A 26,748-nucleotide genomic window follows, 5' to 3' on the forward strand; every position below is an offset into this window, starting at 1 on the left:
AAGTCTTGCTGCAGTTATACAGGGTACTGGTGAGGCCACACCTGGAATACTGCGTACAGTTTTGGTTTCCATATTTAAGAAAAGATATACTTGCTCTCGAGGCAGTTCAGAGAAGGTTCACTCGGTTGATTCCGGAGATGAGGGGGTTGACTTATGAGGAAAGGTTGAGTAGGTTGGGACTCTACTCATTGGAATTCAGAAGAATGAGAGGCGATCTTATCGAAACATAAAAGATTGTGAGGGGGCTTGATCGGGTGGATGCGGTGAGGATGTTTCCACTGATGGGCGAGACTAGAACTAGGGGGCATAATCTTAGAATAAGGGGATGCCCTTTCAAAACTGAGATGAGGAGAAACTTCTTCACTCAGAGGGTAGTAAATCTATGGAATTTGCTACCTCAGAGTTGTGGAAGCTGCGACATTAAATAAATTTAAAACGGAGATAGACAGTTTCCTAGCTGATAAGGGAATAAGGGGTTATGGGGAGAGGGCAGGGAAGTGGACGTGAGTCTAAGTTCGGATCAGCCATGATCCTATTGAATGGCGGAGCAGGCCCGAAGGGCCGTATGGCCTACTCCTGCTCCTACTTCTTATGTTCTTATACTTGTAGGTGGCCAGCGCCTGTGCTTCTGCAGCCTAACATGAGTGAGTGCCCTCATGAAGGACGGCGAGTAATGTAGAATAAAATTGAGGGCCGGGGGGGAATAGAAATTTTTCTGTTACTTCACGGAGCAGTTTATCATTTCTTTAGTTTTTTTTTTAAACTTCTAATCTGCTTTTAGTTCCATCGCAAAGCTACCTGGAGTCATCTCTACCAGTTTTATTTGCACTCATGGAAGGGGAACCTGAAAGACAAGTTGGCAGAGCCGAGACTCTGCCCTGATGTACATCAGTCACCCGTTCTGGGAGTGCTGGAGGAGCTCTGGCAACAGCTATTTTGCACAAATGCCCTTCATTTGGCACTGCTAGTGTCAGTGCTGGTGTAGCAAAATTTAGCCCATGGTTTTTTAATCAATTTGACTAATAATTTTGTTTTAGAGAACAACTGTTACCAACCACACCAGACGCTTGCATTAGCTTGTTTAGTAACAGTCGTAGTTCCAACACATCTATTTTCTTGCCAATCATATTTGACATAAAACAGTCCCAGCATAAGGTATCATAACGTGGTGGGTGTGGGGTGGGGCCGGGGAAGGGGAGCAAAGTGGTTTTTTTTAATCAAACAGTTATTTGTGCTGAAATGTTGTGGAAAAACTCGAGCATTACTTGAAATTTCTCAATACTGATTTGACAATTTCTTCTCCAAATTCTAGCCCAGAGTCCAATATTCATTGTAAAGTTTATGCATCATGTATGCAGTCAGATTTGTGCCACTCAAAACAAATAGAAGTCAACTGAAGAAGCAGTGATCTATTTCAGGATTGATTTCAATGTTAACTATAAGTTAATTGTTCAAGATATGGGATTATGAGCTTTATTGTTTGAGCTTTTCAGTGTCCCTTTAATTTAAGACCTAAAAAGCAAAAAATATAAATGCTGTAAATCTGAAATAGAAACAAAATGTAATAGAAATGCACATTCAGCATTTGAAAGAGAAAGGTTAACATTTTGGGCGTAACCCTTTGTAAGCATTCTGATGAAGGGTCACACTTGTACCATTACGTTATCTTCCTCTTTCAGATGCTGATTGGCTTGCTGTGCATAACCTGTTTTTATTTCCTATTCATTCCAAGCCTGGATGATAGGCCTCTTACCACATGCGTTCACATGTACTATGTTACAAACTCCAAGAAATTGATAACAAATTACTTGCAACTTACTACCAGAGCTTAGTCAACCCTCAAACAGGACAGTTCATATATTATATCATTTCAATATGACTTTAGATAATTCAGAACAATGCATTTTAAAACTGACTTCAGTTGGCTGTGACTGAGGTGAAACACTTGTGGTGGCAGATCGGAGGATTCAAACAATATTTTTTAAAAACTGTCCAGAGATATCTAAAATTCAATGGTGCCATTCGGCCTCACCAGCTCCCCAAAGTAACATTATTGCCAGTCTTCATCAGTTAATTGGTGTGTGGGGATATTAACACTTGCTTTAAAATCTATCCCTCTTCCTGCTTTTGTTCCAGTTCTGACGAAGGGTCTTTGACCTGAAACGTTAACTCCGTTTCTCTCTCCACGGATGCTGCCCTGGCCTGCTGAGTTTTTCCAGCGTTTTCTGTTGTTATTTCGGATTTCCAGCATCCGCAGTATTTTGCTATCATATTAATATAGAAGAGTTTCCACTGGGGAATACATCAAGTTTAACACACGTAACAATCCCAATTACTCACAGTCTGTTCTTCAAAGGAGTTTGACTCCAATCAAAGAAAGGAAGATATCTGGATAATAGTATAAGCTTTTTAGCACCCCCCCCCCCCCCCCCCCCCATTTTGACTGCCCGCTTTCACATACCAAAAAAGGGACTGGGTGGAGTCTTTGTCATGATGAGATTCATCAGTGACTCAGTTCAAAGGTTACTGATCAGAAGTCCTTAAGATTCAGGATTTTTCATTGTTCAGAAACAGTTTATACATCAAGTCAAATATTATATTACAGGTGTCTTGCTGTTTGTTTCTGCTTCTGTGCAATTATCTCACTTCTAAATAAATTCAACTATTAGGATACCCTAAAAGTTAGTCTGATAATGTGGTATTTACTGCCTTTTGGACTATTGAGAGATTGGTGGGAGCCCAGGTGGACTCTGGTGCTTAACACTGTAGAAAAAGTAATTGTTAATCTACTGGCACTCTATCCATTTATGTCACATATATATATATATACACACAAGGGTTCAATTTCAGTTCATGGGAAATGCAGGACTGCTTATGAAAAATGCTTTTTGCTACGAACACAAGTATTGGGAAGAAGTTCAAATTGCAACAATTATATTCCTATAATAATTCTGTACAAAATTGTAACGATGATTCAACACTTATTGTTTTCAGTTTGGCCCACAAGTGACAATAGTGATTAAAAACTGGCTAGGTAAAATTCCTCCTGTTGATAATTTTAGCGAAAGGCTTACTGCAGGTACAAATTCGTATTTCATCTTTCAGATGTGTTACTGCATAGATTTTCTTAAATTATCTGACCACTAACACTCATAGCCAGACCCGAAGCATCCATTTTAGTGTAGATCATAAAAATCTACATGGTAGATTGATTTATTGAGAATTTATAGCTTGTCAGTATTATAACAAGTGTCTTCTATGTCCGTCTGGTGGGAAAGTATTTCTGGGAACACTTCACAAAGACCAGCTGCAGTTCCCAAAAGGAAATGACTCATCCCTATTGATGCTGAGTGCTTGTAGGCAGTCACCCATCAAGACAAAAATAATGTGATTGTTTAAGCAGACCTAGATGTCATTTAGGACTGAGTTAGTCTCACTGCCTGAGAAATGGTCGTGGATGCCAAGTTCCCCATGGTGATAGAAATTTCTAATATTGTTCACCTGGCTGAAAAATGCCATAGTATTTGCTCTAGGTCCTGTCTACCAGACCTGCAGTTCAGCTTCGTCCTTGAGATGGATGACTTGTCTCAGTCAGGTATTAGAGCCACCACCTTGTTATTGGTGAAAAATCTGACTTGCTGTCAGGCCTTTCAGTGCAATACCTGTTGCACAGTGGCTTTGATTATCTGTGAACGCTATTTGACTATCATATTTTGTCACAGCCTTGATCATAGGGATAAGAAGTTTGTACCCAGGTCGGCAGATTTATTCTGACAACAAGTCATCGTCTTGAAATGTTAACTCTATTTCTCTCTCTCTCGCTACAGATGCTGCCTGATCTGCTGAGCATTTCTAGCATTTTCTCTTTTATTTCAGATTTCCAGCATCTGCAGTATTTTGCTTTTGTGTCAGTAGATTTACTCTTCAGTTCCCTACTTGCTATCATGCTCTATGGGCTGGAGATACACAAATTCACCTCTCTCATGTCAAAGTTTTTCTTCATGGACATGTAGGCTAAGGTTATGAGAATTGCTATGGCATCAGGATTTTTATTGTATTGAACCTGGTTTAAAGTACTGTACGCATTCTGCCAATTAATCCATTTTGCTTCTGTCTGTTATCTGTCCCTTAATAGAAACAAATTTGTAATTTTCAGCCTGAATCCTTTGGTCGATTCGTATGTTATTTTCAGCTGATTTTGGAGGAAAGGCTAGGAGTTACTTAGCTAATCCTCACTGTTTGCAATGTGTATAGCAATGGTTAAAAAGGGCTCATTGTTCACCCAGTAACCCAGAAGCAGAGATTACTTTGTGAATAAGGTCAGGTTTTGGTTCATGGGGAACAAGGGCTTGCCTGGGTTCAGAAGCAAACTTTTTATATTGAGCACACAAAAAAAAAAGTATTTGGTAGGAGTTCAAATCATAACAGTCTGTACTTTTCTGATTGTGGACACACAGAACACATTTTTGTGCATGAATAATTTATATGAAATTATAAACAGAGCACTGGACCCAAGAATGCATTCTGCTAACAAATCAACCACAAAACCTTCGACTGCTTCCTTTTGGTTGTTCCTGAAACACAATCATCACTTTGTCGCAAAATATTCCTTGTTGTCCACCTCGCCAATCTTACAATTATAATATAATATCCTCTCCCTTCCAAATAAAAAACAATACTTGCCCGACAATGAGGGCACCAATTTAAAGCATTGCCCTCACGAGTTGGGCAATCTTTAATATCATGTCCAAAGAATTCTAAACTTCACACCAATTCCTGGAGGTCATTCATTTAAGCCAACAATAAACATTCAAAGTCTTGTACAACTAACCACTTCCATTTAGGCGACAGTTACATTTGTGTATACAGAAGAAAAAGTAACATAAGCTTCAGGGAAGTTGAATGACTATTTTGCCCAAGATCTGACAGTAGCCAAGCACCACAAATTTACTTCAAAACCCTTCTTGTAGACTCAGTCTGGGTTTAGATTAGATTTTTGAGTAAATTAGAGGGGAAAGTTTTCAAATTAAGAAAGACTGCAGCAAATAGAACTCCAGTGATTAAAAAAGATAAACTACTCCCAGACAGGCAGGCAGGTCACACCATAATCAGCAGATCATTTTAACAAAGTTGATGCTATTCTGAACATTTGGCCTGGAGGTGTAGTTGAAAAAAACTCTTGAAAAAGTCGCATTGTGCCAATGAAAAGCCGTTCTGTTCTACTTGTACTTTGTAACATTTTTATGACAAGGCAATTTATAAATAGTGCAACAGGATACAAAGCTCTAGAAAAATGCTGCCACTCCCATTCTTCAGTCTTGTGACGAGTGATGCAAATCACATGGCTCTTCAGTGTATTAAACCTTACAATATTCCCTTCTCAAATATTTCAAAATGTAAAGCCCAACCGCCAATTATTTTCTGACAGATGCCTAATTCAAATGAAGCCTAAGTGAATAGAAATGCATGCATTTCCAAATGGACAAGATTACATTAGAAGGGGCAAGGAAATCAGTCACTTGACGGTGTGCAGCTACTGGACCAATGTTCTTGGCTGGCATTGGACAAGTGACCATAGATTTTTGCATGCAACAGTTAAAACAATCCCCCGCCCGCCTCCTAAAAGGTTAACAAGCAAAATTTGGATAGTATAAAGCTAGGAGGGCAATATTTAGAGCTAAAGAAGTCTATTGCACACCACACCCCAAAGCCCTGAGAGTACCTGTAAATGAATCTACATGCCTGTGCTTCTTAGTTTTATTTGCTTCCAATTAGAAGTAATATTGCTGTTGTACCCAAAGAACAACTTTAATTTTAAAAAATTGTTCTCTTTGGATATTAACTCTACTGATCAAACATAAAGTGGAACATTCCTCTGATTTTCAACTCCTGGCACTTCATTAATTTGTTTAATTAATTTCAAGCACATAGTAAATACAAATCTCAATATGAATATTTTCGATTTATTATGACCTTTTGACAGTGTGGAGATATCGCCAAGTCACACCATTACACTGCTTACTGCTGCTGCCTGTATATATTGATGGATTTCCTTGTCACCCTTATTTCTCCTCCACATTCACGCCCACACCCCCTCACATCTAACATAATCTTGTGCATTTGGAAATGCAAGCATTTCTATTCACTTAGGCTTCATTTGAACTAGGCGCCTGTCGGAAAATAACTGGCTTTACGTTTTGAAATATTTGAAGAGGGATACTGCAGGTTTAATACACTGAACAGCCATGTGATTTGCATCACTCATCAGCTCCAACAGCTTTTAATATCAATTTACTTCTCAGTGTAGAATGCTCATTAACACAAAAACCTCCTCTTTAATTTTTACTTATATTTTTCATCCACCCCTTTGTTTTGGTTTCTCCCTCCCCCCTTTCCTTTTTTTCTCTCCCACATGGCAGCTGTCTCTCATTCTGCCAGAACATTCCACACCTAATCTGAGCCGTCTCTTGTCTCCACTAGTCCTATCACCATCTCGTCTCGTTTTGAATACCTCTTAATGTCTCTTCACTTCTTTTGTTCTCTCCCAGCCCTGCCTTTCGATCGATTTCATTTCCTTTCCAGTTTTGAAAAAGGGTTAGACCCGAAACGTCGAATCTAATTTCTCTCCACGGATGTTGCCTGGCCTGCTGAGTTTTTCCAGCATTTTCTGTTGTTATTTTGGATTTCCAGCATCTGCAGTATTTTGCTATCCTCCTCTTTAATTGTTGGCAAAGCCTGCTCTTTATAAACTCTAATAACTGAATAATCCCGACATTGACATTTCTACTTTCCCCTTGCACTTCAAGCAGCAGCAAGCAGCGAGCAGTAAAAGATTACCCGATGACACATGGCTGGTAATGGGCTCTCCAGAGCAGTTAATGGCTGATATCAGCAAGTGGAAACCATACTGTGCAGATGAAATGATAAAAAATGAATTAGTGCCAACAACTAGATATTGGAGGAGTGCCCGGTGCATAAAATAGACTCTTTAGATGCTGCAGTTTTCCTTCAACGTTCAAAACCAACTGCTTCAAAGAATGACATTCCAAATCATCAAACAATACTCAATCAGGGGCGAAGGTAGCAAACAACGGAGAAATTCATGTGTATGGTACAGTCATTTGTTCCCCACTTAACACCAATCTTATCCCCACCCACGTGGCAGGCGGCTTATGTGAAAATGAGCTTTGTGCTTTGGCTGAGAGTGGGACGATATTAAACATCACAAACAGCAGAATCCTCACAAGCACAATGGGACATCATCGTGTCTATGGGGGGGAAAAGCTACATTATTGCAATCCCTCCTTTTCTTTATTTATCTTTGTCTTATTCTCTGAATAATAAGATCACACAAACATAGGTATCTCATCCTTCAATCCAGCAACAATCATCAATTCGTATATGTAACAATGTGTGCTTAATTTTAGCTGAGTTGCACCCCAGAGTGAAGATTCCCAATTTGTGCAGTTAACATTCATTTTTAAACACTGCTAATAATAGTTTTTTCCACTGAAATATTTCAGTTTTGGACATGAGATTAACTGAAGTACACATCTCTCCTTGGGTTTTATATTAGAATCATAGATCGTTCACACGGTACCCAGGTAGACCGTTTGCTCTGATTTATCAGTGTTGGGGAACATTCCAGCACAAACCGAAGGTCATGGAGTCCTTCAGCTACAAGGATAGTTAACTTTATTTCATAGGCAGTTAAAATAGCACTGGTTGCATTCCTGGGAATAGGAAACCAAGAGTATGTAAAACATTGAAAGTAAAGTCGAAACTTCCTCAATGGCCTATAGAGTAGTGCGAAGCAAAACAGATCTGAAGGTCCCAGTGTCATTCCCTAAATTAGCGGAATGTGTAATTTTACATTCCACTGCCCTTATGGGCGTAGCATTCACACATGCTTTTGAACTACCTAGAGCACCGAAAATTAGCTTTGCTCCCCATTCACCCCTTTGCGCTCTTGTCCACTTTGACCTTCTGCTGCTTTGGGAAGGAAATGCTGCTGTGGGTGGGAATTCTTGCAATAGTTTTGCTGGATAAAAAATTTCACAAAACTATCATCCACAGCAGTATTTTATTTCTGGAGTGGCAAAAATTAAGAAAGGAGAAAAGAGTGCCAGTGTGAACTGAAAGGGGACAGGTTACAGAGAGGCAAGGCCACTGTGTATTTGATGGGGGGGGGGGGGCGGGGGGAGATGGTTACAGGGAGGAAAGGCCACTGTGTATTTGATGGGGGGGGGGGGGCTGGTTACAGGGAGGAAAGGCCCCTGTGTATTTGATGGAGGGGGGTGGTTACGGGGAGGAAAGGCCCCTGTGTATTTGATGGGGGGGGTTACAGGGAGGAAAGGCCCCTGTGTATTTGATGGAGGGGGGTGGTTACGGGGAGGAAAGGCCCCTGTGTATTTGATGGGGGGGGGGTTACAGGGAGGAAAGGCCCCTGTGTATTTGATGGGGGGGGTGGTTACGGGGAGGAAAGGCCCCTGTGTATTTGATGGGGGGTGGTTACGGGGAGGAAAGGCCCCTGTGTATTTGATGGGGGGGTGGTTACGGGGAGGAAAGGCCGCTGTGTATTTGATGGGGGGGGGGGTGGTTACAGGGAGGAAAGGCCCCTGTGTATTTGATGGGGGGGGGGGTGGTTACAGGGAGGAAAGGCCCCTGTGTATTTGATGGGGGGGGTGGTTACAGGGAGGAAAGGCCCCTGTGTATTTGATTGGGGGGGGGGGGGGGTGGTTACAGGGAGGAAAGGCCCCTGTGTATTTGATGGGGGGATGGTTACAGGGAGGAAAGTCCCCTGTGTATTTGATGGGGGGGGGGGGGTGGTTACGGGGAGGAAAGGCCCCTGTGTATTTGATGGGGGGGGGTGGTTACAGGGAGGAAAGGCCCCTGTGTATTTGATGGGGGGGGGTGGTTACAGGGAGGAAAGGCCCCTGTGTATTTGATGGGGGGGGTGGTTACAGGGAGGAAAGGCCCCTGTGTATTTGATTTGGGGGGGGGGGGGGGTGGTGGTTACAGGGAGGAAAGGCCCCTGTGTATTTGATGGGGGGGGCGGTTACAGGGAGGAAAGGCCCCTGTGTATTTGATGGGGGGGGCGGTTACAGGGAGGAAAGGCCCCTGTGTATTTGATTTGGGGGGGGGGGGTGGTGGTTACAGGGAGGAAAGGCCTCTGTGTATTTGATGGGGGTGGGGGGGGGTGGCAGGAGGGGCAGGTTGGAGGGAGAGAATACTTTGGAGAATGGGAGGAGATGGTTCGGGCATCTGTGAATTGGTGGGATTAGATTAGATCCAGCCAGGAGAGCAATGGAATAATTGACACTGGAGGTGGCAAAGGTATGAATGAGGGCTTCGGCAGCAGACGGATTGAGGTACAGGCAGAGCTGAGGCAGGGGCACAAGTGGCCAATAGAGGTGGAAGTAGGTGGCCTTTGTGCTGGAGAGGATATGGGATTGGAAGCACAGTGCCAGATCAAATAGGAAGGTGAGGTTGTGAATAGCCTGGTTCAGCCTGAGACAGAGGCTGCCGAGGAGGATGGAATCTGTATCAACAGTAAGGATTTTGTGACGGGTGCCAAAAGCTTCGTGCACACTACTGTGTACCTATCATCTTCAAATTCTGACCTCCTTTGCATCCTCTCCCCACGCTTCACCTGTAGTTGCCATTTTAGCCCCACATTCTAAAACACTCTTGCTCAACCTCTCTTCCTCCCCCCTTTCAAAAGCTTCCTCAAAATCTACCTCTTTGACCATGAATTCAGTCACCTCCTCTAAAACTTCCTTTGCTGCTTGATGTCCATTCTTACTTTTGTGAATTATATAGAATTTACAGCACAGAAACAGGCCATTCGGCCCAATTGGTCTATGCCGGTGTTTATGCTCCACACAAGCCTCCTCTCACCCTAATTCATCTCACCCTATCAGCATATCCTTCGATTCCTTTTTCCCTTATGTACTTATCTAGCTTCCCCTTAAATGCATCTCTGCTATTTGCCTCAACTAATACGTGTGGTAGCAAGTTCCACATTCTAACCACTCTGAGTAAACAAGTTTCTCCTGAATTCCTTATTGGATTTATTAGTGACTATCTTATATTTATGACACCTAGTTTTGGACTCTCCCACAAGTGGAAACATCGCTACATCTACCCTATCAAACGCCCTCATCATTTTAAAGACCTCGATCAGGTCACCCCTCAGCTCTCTCTTTTCTAGAGGAAAGAGCCCCAGCCTGTTCAGGCTTTCCTGATAGTTACAACCTCTCAGTTCTGGTATCATCCTTGCAATTCATTTTTTTTGCACCTTCTCCAGTGCCTCTGAATCCTTCTGTAATGTGGAGACCAGAACTGTGCACAGTAGGAAGTTTTATGATGTTAAAAAAGCTATCTAAATGAAAGCTCATTTTAAATTGCGTACTCGGCTGGTACAGGTGTGCAGTGTCATCGTTTTCATTCTGATGCACATCACCTATCACGATAGAGGACCAAGTTTTCCCCATCTCCACAAAAGGTAGGGATTTCTATGTCAAGAAAATAATACAAATAACAGGCAGCAATCCTGATCATTTGGAAATCGGCCTAACATTTTTCTTGCACAACAACAGTGGTGCCACCTCACCACTATGGTATATCTATGGTGACCTGAGCATCACCAGCACAAGGATCGTGTAATGACGAAACAAACCGAACAAGTTAGCACTTGACAGATCACATGAATGTGGATTTGCTTCTTCCCATCTTTAGGGGGATAACATTTTGCAGCACTATTTCAAGGGGTAGGGTAGACAAGAAGAAAAAATAATCTGAGTTTGCAAATTGCCTTTGCCTCACAGAGTGCTGCTACATATATTTAGTACCAACAAAAAAATGGGAGAATCCTGCCAATTTGAACGGTAACAATGGCCTTGCATTGAGTCAGGAAGCACTCCTAATTTACTTGCTGATCTACCCATTTCAGCACTAGCTAGACGAAGTCAATTCTTGTCTAGCTTCATATAATCGGTAACATGAGTCATGCAGGAAGAGTAGCATTTTTCACAACTGAAGAACTACATTTCCTTCTGTAGTTTGTAGCATTAAATCAAATTTGTTTCTCTCAAGCTCGTAATAAGTGTAACGTAAATGACTAAAAATATCAACAAGCCATTTTCTCTGTGGTCAAGCTGTATAAACTCAATAAATGCTGGTCCTGCCGGTTTATTTTTTGGGCAGAGCAAAAAGTTCCTATTTTCAGCTCAAAAACAGCTAAACCTAAATTATAATTTTGGCTTTGCCAACACATCGGTTCCCATATTGCTCCATTTTTGTTGAGCTGAATAATATTACCAGACAGGAAACTGTGTGCAACCCACCTGGGAGTTGACAAGTAGGTCACGCCGCTGCGGCCTTTTGTTGAGAGGCAACTTAGCCGAGGCCAAGATGTTTCTCTTTCCAACATTTCCTGCACAAGGCAGGAAGTCCTCTTGTAACTATTTCCAACTTTGTGAGTAACGCACTTTATGTATCTCATCATGCAAATATTTATTAGTCCCAGAATATTAGCTTTGTGCAGTGGTTCCCGTTTGCAACAAAGACACATGTTAATTATTATATCTCTAAGCTCATGCACACTTGGGGGAGGGAAAGGATCTGTATCTAGACTGCAGATTTCAATATGCCAACTGTTCAGCTCTCCAAAATTCAAATGTTTCAATTTGAATTTCTTCTTCAACTTCCTCCAGGTTCATGTCAGGATTTTGAACCATTAGTTCAACAGTCAAATGTCCTCAAACTGCATTGTACCTCAGGTGCTTTGCTTATGCAGAAGATCTTAACAGGGAAAATTCAAAAGGACCTGAATACACAAGAATTTTCTTAACCCAAAGAGTGGTAAGAATGTGGAACTTGCTACCACAAGGAGTAGTTGAAGTGAATAGCATAGATAAATGGTGGGCAAAATATGGCCTGCAGGCCGCTTCTGGCCTGCCAGTTCATTCTATCCAGCCTGCTGGAGCTCGGGCTGCACTTTTGTCTGAGTCTCGAGAGTGGGACCCCAAGGAGAGCTCGCTCGCTCAGGTTTACTGCAGCCTGGGAGTAGCTGCAACCCTGAACCAGGGCAATAAAAAAAAATAAAGCTGCCGGGACTGCGGCTATAGGTCTGATGCAGATCCGCTTTCCTTTTGCATCTCAGAGCCGGGCTAACGACTGCCTGTAAGCTCACTCCCACTCTGGCTTCGTGAACCACTTTTCTAAAACCCGTCAGATCCGCCGCTCATCGCTGGCTGGTGGGGTCGCTGCTGCCGCGCATGCTCACTAGATGTTTCTCTTCCGTCGAGTCATGGCTGCTCATCTCGGCAACTCTTTTACTGAAGAAAGAGACTGGTGCTGCGTCTTTCCTCTCCAAAACAGATATGGATTTACTATATGTATATACAATCCCCTTGATAAATAATCCAATGACAAAGTAAACTGCAAAAAAATTCTATGTTAGAGAAGTTGCACAACAATCCCTTGCATCATATCTACACTAATCACCCAGTCATTAAACGACGCAAAGGGAAGGCAATAATTAGCAAATGTGAGTAATCAGTTCTTTTACAAATAGGAATAAAATTATATTTTTTGTCAATTTAATTTTTTTTAAGTATTATAATGTAAACCTACAAATATAGAAACATAGAAGATAGGAGCAGGAGTAGGCCATTCGGCCCTTCGAGCCTGCTCCGCCATTCAATGAGATCATGGCTGATCATCCAAATTCAGTACCCTGTCCCTGCCTTCTCCCCATATCCCTTGATCCCTTTAGCCTTAAGAAATATATCCAACTCTTTCTTGAATATATTTAATGAACTGGCCTCCACCGCCCTCTGTGGCAGAGAATTCCACAGGTTCACCACTCTCTGGGTGAAGAAATTCCTCCTCATTTCAGTCCTAAATGGCTTACCCCTTATCCTTAGACTATGACCCCTGGTTCTGGACTCCCCAACCATCGGGAACATCCTTCCAGCATCTAGTCTGTCCAGGCCTGACAGAATTTTATAGGTTTCGATGAGATCCCCTCTCAATCTTCTAAACTCCAGTGAGTATAAGCCCAATCGACACAATCTCTCCTCATACGTCATTCCTGCCATCCCAGGTATCAGCCTGGTGAATCTTCGCTGCACTCCTTCCATGGCAAGGACGTCCTTCCTCAGATAAGGCGACCAATACTGCACACAATACTCAAGGTGCGGTCTCACCAAGGCCCTGTACAACTGTAGCAAGACATCCTTGTTCCTGTACTCGAACCCTCTTGCTACGGAGGCCAACATACCATTTGCCTTCTTAACCGCCTGCTGCACCTGCATGCTTACCTTCAGTGACTGGTGCACAAGAACACCCAAGTCTCTTTGCACTTCCCCTTCTCCCAATCTATTGCCATTCAAATAATAATCTGCCTTCCTGTTTTTGCCACCAAAGTGGATAACCTCACATTTACCCACATTATAGTGCATTTGCCATGTTTCTGCCCAATCACCTAACCTGTCCAAATTGTACTGGAGTTTCATGACATCCTCCTCACAGCACACACGCCCACCCAGCTTTGAGACACACTCAGAATCACTAGGACATTAATTCTGCCAATCTGATTACTATCACATATAATGCTAGTTCTATTACTTCAGGAGATTTTTACATATATCATTGCAGGAATACATTTTCAAACAATACTATTTTCCAATATTACTAATTACATATGCAATACTATATAGATGGCAAAAAGAATGGTTTGCGCCACTCCCGGTACCCAGAGTACGATGGCAGGGGAGTTTGTCGTCGCCATCTTAGACACAGGAGTGGAACCTGGAGCACAAGGACTCCAGGTAATGGCATGTGATTGTAATTCAGGCCTTGCAAAGCCTCAGGCGCCCATACTCAGCACACTAAAAAGAGAACACCTCTCACGTCGGAGGGCCCTGCGGACTCGAGCCACGTAGACTTTCAATACAACATGGAATTAATTGATCAATCATTTAATTTAATAACGGAATATTTTGCTATTTTACACTACATTTTGTGTATTTAAGATCGTATTTGACTACTATCTAAATTTATGTTTGTTTATGCAAAGTTCCTTCTAATTTTTGTGTGCGTGGACCCTTTAAATTTGCATGCGCAGTATCGCTTCCAATGGCAGGACCTGGTGAGCAGCCTGCACAGGATCTCGCGATTGGTGTGCGACCGCGTGGCCGCGCATCTTCAGGGGAACGTTGGTGTGCGGCCCTTAACAGCTCACTGTTAAGTGGCCCTCCAATCCAAAAATTGCCCACCCCTGGCACAAATGCATTTAAGGGGGAGCTAGATAAGCACATGAGGGAGAAAGGAATCAAAGGATACGCTGATAGGGGGAGATGAAGAGGGGTGGCAGGAGGCTCGTGTGGAGCAGAAACACTGGTATAGACCAGTTGGGCCGAATGGCCTGTTTCTGTGCTGTAAAGCTACGTAAATGGCTCCATTTCATTCAGGTGGAAAATCCTTTCCCCAGTTATCTTTCTCAAGAAGGTAACAATGGGTAGGAATTTAGTTGGCTTCACAGTGTTCCCAGAAACAATTAAATATACTGTAGTGCTGGATACAAAACATATTTACCACAAGTGGCCTTATATTTCACCCACTTATGGTTACGTTTTAGTTGTCCTTTAAGAATCAATCCTAATTGGACAATGATGAGCAAGTGTTGAAATTTAGCCATAGCTATTTTTTTTTTAAAGTTCCTTTCGAAGATGCTCACAGCTTAGTATTTTCCATTCTCTCTGGGTTAACACTTGCCATTTTTACACTCAGACCAGAATCCAAGAGAATCACAGATGTTACTGGACCGTAATCAGGAAGGTTACAAATGCTACTGGTGTGAAAGTTAGTATTCTAGAAGCCACTCTTTGGACTCCACCTCTTCTCAAGAATCTTCCTGTTCTACTGAATTTCTGTAAATGCTTCATTTACAGTCAGTCTCCTGTCATCTGGAGGCAATATCCAGCTGTTTTTCTATTAACAGAAATATTTCTTACATGTTTGTGGATTTAAAAAAAGCACAATTCCCTCCTGGCAATGTGGCTTCCCTGTACATCCACTAAACGTGGGCGGGCTGTGAACACTGAACTATTACATTAGAAAAAATAGGAAATTGTGCAGACTGCTTTCCAAATAATGAACATATGGTAATAAAGTTCTCACACATTCTTTGCGAGAGTACTTAACTCTGGCCTAAAATTTGATGAAAATTAAATGCAGCGCAATTACAGTTGGGAGCCAGAAAAAAAATCAATTCCCGTCAACCCATGCCTGTTCTGCATCAGCAGTAATATTTCTGCTGACCAGCATATCTATCCCACAACTTGTTAGAGAGAGGGAAAATCAACTAACCTGATGATTCAGCTGGTTAAGGCAGTGAGTTGGTAAGCCAAAAAGACCAGGACAGTTCCAGGTTTGAGCCACTCTCTCTGCTGTATTACCTAATCTCAGGCAGGGGAGCAATAGAGGGTGATTATATTAAGTCTCGGTGCCTTTGGGTTAGGTAAAATCGGCCAGGCTTACCTGTTGTGTATGTAATATGTGTGCTACTTTGAACCTATGGACAGGACTGCACTACTTGTTGGGCGTAGTGATACGCAGTACCACTCCTGGCCATAGGGGTATAAATAGTACTGTGGGTACTGATCCCCCTCAGTTCCCGCCTGTGGGCATGAAGTAAAGACCTATGTATAGTCCCTACCTCCAACCAGTAAAGACCTGTTTGAGTTATACGTTTAAGTCTTTGTGTTAATTGTTCAATACAATACACATACTTAACACTGGCGACGAGTCGGTTCGAACCCTGCGGCAGTTATTCCACGGCGGCTTCGTCCAAAGACAGGGCGTTGAAGAGAGGTTCCAATCCTCAACACCCCACTGAAAACTGAAGGGCAGCAGAAATCCTGACAGCTTCCAGCGACTGGAAGCGACAGGCATTAGGACCCTGAAGCCTCCATAACCTCGTGGGTAAGCCAGAGCCCGGGAGGGCGCGAGCGGGTAAGCCAGAGCCCGGGAGGGAGTGAGCAAGAGCCGCCGAGCGGGTGAGCCAGAGGCCGGGAGCCGCTTCAAGCGGGAGGCACTTAGCGGGCCAGCGATCGCACTGGTGATAAGGGCTGAGAACCGTTTCGGGCGGGCGGCGCACCAGCGATCGCACAGGAGATAAGAGCCGCAGTCGGGCTGAAAGTCAGCGACGAGAAGCGCGGGAAAACCGCCATTTTGTGGGCGGAGGACGACGGCAAGAGCGGGAAGCCGCCATCTTGGATAACAGTAAAAAAAAAAAATCTGAGAAATTGCAAATCTGATAAAGTACTACAATGCCTAAACATGGGAATATTAGCAACTTTGATAGTGACATCGAAGATTGGGCCATATATGTTGAACGAGTTAAAAATTATTGTAAGGCCAATAAAATTCGTGAGGCTGATAAAGCACTAACATTATTAAATTTAATGGGTGCGAAGACATACGGGCAATTGAAACACCTGTTATCACCAGATGAACCGGCGGATAAGACGTTCGATGAGATTGTTACTGTCCTGAAAGATCATCTAAACCCCACGCCGCTGATGCTAGCGGAACGATTTAAATTTTACGACAGAAGGCAGCTACAGCATGAAAGCAATGCTGATTATTTGCTGGAATTGCGTAAATTAGCGAAATATTGCCAGTTTGGAACGGGACTGACAGAGGCACTTCGAGACAAATTTGTGTGTGGTTTATTTAAACAGGATACACAAAAGCGACTGCTCAAGGAGAATGAGCTGACGCTTGAGAAGGCGGTCACTATGGCAGCAGCACACGAAGCCGCAGCGAGAGGCACGGCAGTAATGCAGCTACGGTCACCGGAGCTCAGTGCACACAAATTGGGTGTGAGTTCTGGCAAATGTTATCGTTGTGGAAAGACAACGCATGATCAGAACCAGTGTTGGTTTAAAAACCAAGAATGTAGAACTTGTGGTAGGCTTGGACATATAGCTAGAGTATGCAGGTCAGGGAAGAAGACCAGCAACAAGAAGTCACCGCAAGGAAAATACGCAAAGGTACACAAGGTGACCGAACAGGAGTCCGATTCAGACGCTAGCAGTAATGAACTGGCTAGCTTAAGAGTACTCAACGCTGGTAAGGGTGCAGACCTCCAGACAATTTGGGTCACTCTTCAGATAGAAGGAGTCCAAGTAAAACTGGAATTGGACACTGGATCGGCATTGACGGTCATAAATAAGAAAGATTACGGAAAGTTATTCCAACATATTCCCCTACAGGATATGGGGATTATATTGAAAACATACACGGGGCAAAGAGTGTACCCCATCGGGAAAATAGAGGTTGCAGTGGTCCACAAGGGCGAAGACAGTCAAATAATGGACTTATATGTGATATCTGAAGGAGGTCCTCCACTACTAGGACGGGAGTGGATTAGGAAAATGAATATGGACTGGCATTTCCTACAAACAATAACGAGTGAGAACTCGGTGAAGATAGTCGGCCCAGACTCTGGAACGGATGATGGTAAGCCCAACTCAGGTGCAAAAGACAAAGTTTCAGCACAGAATTCCACTGAGCAACAACAACATAGTTTAACTGTGGATTCTGAGTCTGGCAAGTCTACTGATGTGCCCATTTCTGAGGGACACCGGGCTCGAACTCAACTCCATTTCAAACTACAACAGCAATTAGAACAAATGCTTCGCCGTTTTGAGCAAGAGTTGAATGCAACGAAAGAGTTCTTTGATATAGAGTTGGAGAATCTGGAAAGACAACAGAAGCAGCTGATGGAGAAAATGGAGCAGGAGCACACAAAACGTCTGATGTCAGAGGAGTTAACGGTCAGCCAACTCCTGCATATGCTGAAGGACAGGACTCTGAAATGGGAAAAACTTGAACATGAACTTCAATATTCAAACGAAAGGGGTTCGGAGCTCTCAAAGGTTATTGGAAGAGCTGAGGTGGCAACACAGACTGAGATGACTGCAACAGAGCAGCCCTTGGATGCCAAAAGTACGCTGACTCACGTCAACGTAGAACAACAGACCGCTGAAACAGCTGCTCCGGTAGAGGGATTGCATAGTCCGATCAATCAATCTCCAAAGGAAGTTGAAGTATTAAAATCACAAATGAGGTCACTAGTAAACGACTTGCTGAAAGCCCAGAAAAAGCTGGATGCAGAGGTACACATGAAGAAGTCTCTTCAGGAAAGATGTCTGGATTTGGAACAAGAGCTGGCTAACGTCCAGCTGGGTATGGAGGAAATAGACGACCCTCTCACTGGTCTAGCTCAGGACGACACCGAATATTACGATGTCCTGTCCTGCCCAGCTTGTAACTTCGACTCCCAAAGTGCAGAAATCATGGAGGAGCACCAAAAGTCTACGGAACATCGGGAGAAGCTGGCTCTACGACGGAAACAGGAGGAAGAGAAGGAGGAACTGCGCATGCAGCTGGCAGCTGTGGCAGCTGACAATGGAGCCCAGAGAGTCTCCAAGAAGCAGAAAAGGAAAAGTAAAAACAGAAGATGACCCATCTGAACCATTATCACCTCTACCAGATCACACACGTGGTCCCTCCGAACGGAGCCAATTCAGTTCGGAAGTTCAAACTGTTAAATCCATGGAAGGACTATTGAATGAGTCACTCCAGCAACGTGAACCGACTACACCACAGAGATTGAATCTGTGAACTGTTTTCCGCAGAGACTGAATCTGTGATCTGTTTTGACATGAAGTTATCTATGTATCTATGTTATTCTGTTATGTAAACCTGAAGTTATATATGTATATATGTTATTACGTTATGTTAAATGGGGAGATGACTGTAAAGCTAGGAATGGAGGAATGTTGTGTATGTAATATGTGTGCTACTTTGAACCTATGGACAGGACTGCACTACTTGTTGGGCGTAGTGATACGCAGTACCACTCCTGGCCATAGGGGTATAAATAGTACTGTGGGTACTGATCCCCCTCAGTTCCCGCCTGTGGGCATGAAGTAAAGACCTATGTATAGTCCCTACCTCCAACCAGTAAAGACCTGTTTGAGTTATACGTTTAAGTCTTTGTGTTAATTGTTCAATACAATACACATACTTAACATTACCATTTTTGGGTACTGATTCATGCTGGAGGTTCACATGTTTGAATCTCGGGATAGAATAGGATCAGATTAGGCTTGGCTGTGCTGGCCCCGGCAGCTGAATAGCCTGCTGACAATCACTATCAAAGTCCACATGTGAATAATGGCTATTAGGACAAGATACTAGAGGACACGAATAACAACTTGCATTTATATAGCACCCTTAACATAGTAAAATGCCCCAAGGTGCTTCACAGGAGCGTAATCAGACAAAATAAACTGACAGAGCCACAAAGGGAGAAAATAGGACAGGTGACCAAAAGTTTGGTCACAGAGATAGGTTTCAAGGAGCAGCTTAAAGGAAGAGAGAGAAGTATAGTTGCGGAGAGGTTTAGGGAGGGAATTCCAGAACTTAGGGCCTGGACAACTGAAGGCACATCTGCCAACCAGTTGAACCATAGTCCAGCAAAGAGTCAATGGGCCAAATATTCCTGGAGCAGCGCATCTCACGGTGTGCCTCGTTGGTTGGACTTTATCTTGCACCCTTCAGCTGGCATATAATTTGTGGAGTAACTTGCTGGAAATGTAATGGTGCGGGGAGGCCAACGGACATCGTCAACAACAGGGCTAACAGTGTATCACCTTAACCAATGAGATTTCAGGATTTATAATGAAACAACGGAACAATGGAGAAGGAGGGAGAATTAGAGAGGGTGGAATTGAGGGGCCGGGGGGTGGGGTGGGGAGAACTGGCAGAGAAAGGAGGAGAAAACAAGAATGAGGAAATTTGAAAGGAAAATTCAAAAATCTATCCCCAATGCACATTTTCTCATTGCAGCACTGAATTGAAACTTTGTAACACACACACCTTTACCAATATTTATCATTTCCAAGATCACGATTTGTGGTTTTCATGGGAAAATGGATAGAATTCAAAATATGATCCCCAAAACCCTGATTAAAATAATCTAAAATCCCATGTAATAAAAATGTAATGTGACTTATTCAATCACCATAAACCAGCGGTCTTGATTAATCCCCCCTTAAAGAGAGGATAATTTTCAAATATACTTAACTGATGAAAAATGTTATGTACACTGTAAATCAAAAATCCACACAAAATGCTTTATATACTTATATTCCTTTTTATACTTATATTCCTTTTATTATTTAATTCTTATTTGACATAACGATAACTTTTTTAAAGCCAAATCCCATTTCCACGTTTCCGAAGCACTCAAGAATATCCTGCAGTTCTAAATAAAAATATGGAGTTCTCTGCTTCCCATAGTTCTGCCGATACTTCAAATAAACAACTTATGCCGCTGTGTTTCAACTCTCAATATTTTTGTAACATTTAATATGTGCACAGAATCTTTATGAAAAGCACTCAGAGTAGCTTCCATCCCACGGTACAAACCTATCCCATTTTTAGTGCCTCCAAATAAACTTAGGAATGTTTTAGTGATCTCAGCCACCCTACCATTGAGAGACACTAACCAGAGGACAGTCATCTGCCAATGGGAGGGGGTGGGGAGAGGAAATTAAAAAGAAAATTATCCACATGTCACTGCCACACTCAATAGAAGCAACCTCGATCCATTGCTCCTCAACCCAGCCTTGGCTGCAGAGAGGGTGTGGCTCGAGGGAAGGGAATTTATACACCCATAAAAATATCCTTCTATTCCTTTCTTCCTCATATACTTATCTAGCTTCCCCTTAAATGCATCTAAGCTATTCACCTCAACTATTTCATGCAGTAGCAAGTTCCACATTCTAACCAATCTGTGAGTGAAAAAGTTTCTCCTGAATACCTAACTGGATTTATTAGTGACTATCTTATATTTATGGCACCTAGTTTTGGACTCCCCACAAGTGGAAACATCTTCTGTACATGTATCCAATCAAACCCCTTCATCATTTTAAAGACCTCTATCAGGCCAACAGTAAGTCACAGCTGATTGGACTGAAGCACGCCACCAATCAGAATGAATTCATGGGCTGCTGCACTACCATTGGTCACAGTGATGAAACCAATTGCTGCTAAATCTGCCAGAACTTTCTGTGGTATTTACTAGATACAATGTATTAATACCTGTTTTGCCGGCTCCACTTTCTCCGGTGATAAGTATACATTGGTCCTTATCCTGGTCTCGTAGAGATCTGTAGGCTTCATCTGCTAAAGCGTAGCTGTGGAAATAATACATCTGTTATAACATCTGAATTAAAAAAAAATCTTTTAACTTGTCTGCAGAAGAGGGGGAGAATTGACAGGTCCTGTTCAGCACTGGTCAAAAGCAACCTTGAAGGTCACCTACAACAAAAACTTGCATTTATATAGTGCCTTTAACATAGTAAAGCGTCCCAAGACAACAGAATTTGACACTGAGCCACATAAGGAGATATTAGGGCAGCTGACCAAAAGCTTGGGCAAAGAGGTAGCTTTTATGAAACACCTTAAAGGAGGAGTGGTAGAGAGGCAGAAAGGTTTAAGGAGGGAATTCCAGAGCTTAAAGCCTTGGCAACTGAAGGCACAGCCACCAATGGTGGAGCGATGAGCAAGAGGCCAGAATTATTGAACTAATTAGCAGCAGTGGCATTTGTGCAAATGTCTGCAGTTTGAATATTCTTGTTTTCTGAGCCCAGGTTACGTTAGATCACACATATCAATATATCACAATAGAGTGCCTCAATGTACTAACATATCATACTATGTATAACCTCTAAGACATAACACGCTAATACAAAAACCATTAGACGTGACAAATTAAGGTAAAAATTGGTGAAATCAACTAAACCGACAGCATGACAGTGCCACACACACTGCTGCACAACCAAGCAAACAAATCGCTCACTGCCAACTTCCTTTCTTAATTTGTTTTTCCAATACTATACCTCTCTAAGCATAGCAACAGTTCTCATGTGGGAGACCAAGTAGTTATCTTCTCGTGGGCATGTGATTGAACTAGAACTAGACGCCGACCCTCCTTCCCATCTTCGAAGGCAGTGACTCTGTTCAACAGGCACGGGATCCCTTCAGTAACCTCGATCAAATGTCCATTCTTTACATGTGAGTGTAGACAGGCTAATTGATTGTTGAGGCATCATAGTTGAGCCCAATCCTGTCCTCACCCCCTGTGCACTGCTCAGCAAGTGATTAATGGTTAGTTATTAGAAGTGAGAACCCTACCTGATTTTTCCCCTCCTGAGACAAGGGGTGCTAAGGCAAGTTGTTGATGCCCCCATTACTATTCAGCTGATTTAGCACAGACCAGAAATCAAACTGGGACCCCCCTGGTCTGTTGTTTCACAGCTCCATACTGGATGGCACATTAAGCCACCAAACAACTCAAGGAGTCAGATACCGAGATCCTTAAACAGCACTTTCCACGACTCAGTGCAAAGATTCCAGCAGTCCTACCTAGTTAATTGCTGGAAATGTAGAACCCTGCCTTTAAAGGAGTTAGATCATTGCCTTGTTGAGGATTGTGTGGGCAGACTTACTTACTAGAAGAAACTGCTGTACAAAGCTGCCATTATCCACCCTGTGCAAAAGATGACATTGCAGCAGATGCTCTGCCTATTGTCGCTGCCATAATCCCCTCAAGTACTAACTGAATTGAACCTTAAAAGTAATTTAATTGCCATCCCAAAAACAGGCAACTAACCTCCCATTTTAAAATGACACAAGCTCTCAAAGGCACCGCAAGAGTTATATGCCAATTACAGGTATGCACGATCGAAGGACATTTTCTCATCTCACTCCCAGCAACCTTTATCCTACATCATTTTTTGTGACGATGGGAAATAAGGCTAGTCAATAATGTAATTTGGTCCCAGCATCAGCAGCACTGAGAAGATGGTGGCCCTAACTGGAAGGTTAGCCACCTCATAGTATTAAAATCAAATTTTCCATGTTTGTGGGAAGCTGTAGAGGTTCAGAGTGTCTTCCCAGATAGTGGGATTTAATTAACTTACATTCCCTGTTCCACTCACTGCCACCTCTGTGGACCTATACAATCGAGGAATGGGAGACACAGATTTATATTATTTGAATTAATCTTTAGAATGGAAATCAGAACTTTTTTTCTTAAAGTTAAGAGCCTCATCAGTATGGGGGGCACTGAAAAGTAAGATAACATTTTAAACACTCATATTAGAAGGAAGGGAGCAGCAGATTGAGATGGAGAGATGAGAGCAAGAAACCAGGAACTGGAGAAAAAGGCCAGCAGGAGTCCGAAGAAAATACCTGTAGTTCTGGAAAGCCCAGAACAGACAGGAAAGTTGCACTGGGCTAGAAGTGGGTGAGTGCACTCTGCAAAGTGAGCTATTCTACTATCCACCTCAATGACTCTCCAGATTTCACCCAAACCTAAATTTCTCATCTTATATGTGGCATTAACATTTTTCTGATAGTTAAGATTTGCAGATTATGAGATCCTTTAAAAGGAGTGTTGAGGTGGATGAACTTTCCCACCATTTTGAAAGTGATGCACAGTAAAGGTCGCTGGGAATGAAATGAGAAAATATTGTAAATCACTAACATATCTCGAATCCCCTAAATTTTCAAACTGTAGAAATTTTTTTTTACATTAAATATTTTAATTATTTCTTGTATTTAGACAGCAAATAAATGCAAACAAAATACTTAAAGAAACCAAAAACATTGGTCCAGATATTCTGCTTTAGCAGAATTGGGGCTCATCTTTGGCATGGTGGGACTTCGACTGGCTAAGATGTTGGCCTTGGGATCATTATCATTATGGTCGGCTTCCTCCTGGATAATCCATCTGAAGAGGGCATGAAAAATGACTGCAAAAGGCCTTGGAGGCCTTCCCCAGCACTGTGGTGAAGGCATCCACTCTAGTGGCCGATGAGATTATTTAAATAACTGCAAAAAGCGCGTGACCTTATGCAATTAATCATTCTGCAATAAGCCTTTGGACCATTTAATCTTTAAATGGAGCCTTTGCTATCCCTAGAAATGGTGGGCACAAGGGACAGGCATCCCTGGCGCTAGTGACAGGTAATAGGTTAGATCCCATTCGTACATACTTACAATAGGCTGGCATATTGTATGTTTTCGGTCTCTACCTGCAGGAAATGGCAGGAGGAGGCAAACATCAAAATGGCAGAACTTGACCCAGCTCAAAGCAGGATGGGAAGTCCCAGCCATCGAGTCAAAAAAGGAAACAGAAAGAAAAAGATGAAAACATAAGAGAAAGGCTGAGCAGCCTACACAGCTGTAGCATTTTGTTCAGTGCTATTGCCATTTTTCTGCATTCCTGAACATACGTCAAGAAAGTATTTGAATCTTGCACATTCCTAACTGTCAGAAGTGTTGTACAATAAATCAGCGACTACAAGGAAGGGGGGAAAAAGTATCTGGAGAGCCTGCCCCTGAATCAGATCCACAATTTAATTACCGTGCTGTGTTGTATATTTACAGCCTCATTCCCCAATGTGTTTTTTCAAACTACTGTATGGGCTTTTAATAATAAGTCCCTACTGTCAACAAGGAGTCTGTTTCTATGCTGAACGACCAAATATCCCACAATTAATCCCGCTCCCATGAGAAGGTCCAAGAACATTAATTATACTCGTAACGCCTCCAGTCAGTCTTAGCAAAATAAATATAAAAATCAGAAGTAGTCTTGGTTCAGCAATGTTGATTTACCTCCCAGCATTATCTGTGGTCCAATTCTAAAGCCTCCTTCTCAATTTAACTGGGGGTGGGGAAGTGGCACAGAGGAAGAGTATTTTTTAATATTATCCTTCGCCTCTAATAAATCTATTTTAAAGGTCCTTCTCCTCACCAGGAGGGTTTGCAGGCAACTTGGCCCCAGGCCTCTGATACCACTGGTTATTAGCCAAGTGATAAGAAATCCATGAAAGCAGCCAGGTGACTTGTGCCAATTGTCTCCAGCTGTACGCAAGGCCCTGATTCCGCTCTGTGACTCCTTCCCCAACCCCCAGATCGCCAGAAACCTGCTGGCATGGATGGGACTGTGGCTATGTCCCATGTCCTACCACTCCATAATGTAGAATGCTGATACCCGGATCTGCTGCTCCATGGGTCATCTCTTCTTCTCTAGCGGGTGTCAATCGTGGCTCAGTAGTAGCACTTTCAACTCTGGGTCAGAAGATTGTGGGTAGGAGTCCCACCCCAAAGACTCAGGCTGCACTGTCAGAGGTGCCGTCTTTCGGATGAGACATTAAATTGAGCCTCCGTCTGCTCTCTCAGGTGAACGTAAAAGATTCCATGGAACTATTTTGAAGAGGAGCAAGGAAGATCGCCCTGGTGTCCTGGCCAATATTTATCTCTCAACCTACACCTAAAAACAGCTTATCTTGTCATTATCACATCGCAGTTTGTGGGAGCTTGCTGTGTGTAAATTGGCTGCCGTGTTTCCTACATTACATGATTACACTTCAAAAGTACTTAATTGGATGTAAAGTGCTTTAGGACATCCTGAGGTTGAGAAAGGCGCTACATAAATGCAAGTCTTTCTTACTTTCAATGCCTTTTATCCAACCTGCATAGTTGTTACTGTTCAGCACTGCTTTCTGTCATACAAGAAAAAAGAGGATGCTATTGTAGGGCTGAAGTACACCAATCTCCAGAGCAGGATTGAGAAAGTTCCGACTTAAACATCATCACTTAGCTGACAGAATCTTTCCACTCCAACTAGAGAAGCTGGAATAATCCAGCCTTTGTTTTCCTCTTGCTGGAGAGAAGGACCAGCAGTGAACCTCAGTAGGCGAACAAAGAGGAAGTATGGAGAATGATCTGGGAACTGGGAAGCTGATGTATTTGGGGTGGGATACAAATGGAACGAACAATTTATCAATAACAGTACAGGGTATTAGTGTGTAAAGAGAGAGAGATTTCTTTGTCGGGAGGGGAGGGGGAAGTGAAGTGAAGTGAAGAGACTGCTGCAGAGAAAATTAAAACCAAAAATCTAATAATGGCTACATTACAGGGGCAAGAAGCAAACCGAAACACACATCTGAACAGCACTCAGTTCAGATCCCAACTGAAAGCATCTTTAAAGCTGCAAGTACAAGGACAGCTGTATTGAAACTCTCCAGCATTACATTTTACAACTTCAATGCAAATATTGCCTCGGGTGACACCATGATCTATCTTTGCTCTGCACCACATTTTTCTAGTTTTGGTGAAAGGGTGCCATTCAAGCCCTGGAACTGATGTAGAGAAGAACCACAAGGTGACCCCTCATGTCAGATTACTGAATTATGAGAAAAGGCTGGAAATTCAGCCCCGAAAATGCAATCCCTGAGAGACACATCAGCTGGTAAATAGTATAAGGAAGTAAATCCAGAGCATAACTTCAAGTTAAACTGAGGCAGCAGGTCATGGCAGCACAAGCTGAAACTGGGAAAAGGCGATTTAGAACTGTTGTCAGGAAGTTCTTCACACAGACCTCTGGGAAGAGTAGGTAAAAGTCCTGGAATTGCTTAAAAAACAGATGCTCTGGTGAGAGGACTGAAGGCTCTTTCTGGATGAATGGCCGTCCTCACCTGCATTTCTTTTGTGAAACCAAAGACTCAAGCCATACAATGGGGGGAATTTTTAACTCAGGTGCGGGATGGTGTGTTATCCGAATTTCGTGTTTCCCACACGAATCTAAAT

At 42.8% G+C, this 26,748-nt stretch overlaps 1 protein-coding gene across 6 annotated transcripts in view; it reads right to left on the reverse strand.

Annotated features, from left to right (window-relative positions):
• Positions 1–26,748, reverse strand: part of myo1b (myosin IB) — a 397,467-nt gene that overhangs the window by 223,085 nt on the left and 147,634 nt on the right. For 5 of the 6 annotated variants that reach the window (XM_085985844.1, XM_085985845.1, XM_085985847.1 and 2 more), the window contains exon 4: positions 21,190–21,284. In XM_085985844.1, the coding sequence (XP_085841970.1) occupies positions 21,190–21,284 (95 nt within the window). Of the gene's footprint in view, positions 1–21,189; positions 21,285–21,989; positions 22,099–26,748 lie in introns of those variants that run through there. The other variant, XM_085985849.1, reaches the window with a different exon arrangement.

The sequence above is a fragment of the Somniosus microcephalus genome, chromosome 4 (genome assembly GCF_052327205.1).
Source record: "Somniosus microcephalus isolate GS21.2 chromosome 4, FLI_Smic_1.0, whole genome shotgun sequence".
Taxonomy (NCBI): domain Eukaryota; kingdom Metazoa; phylum Chordata; class Chondrichthyes; order Squaliformes; family Somniosidae; genus Somniosus; species Somniosus microcephalus.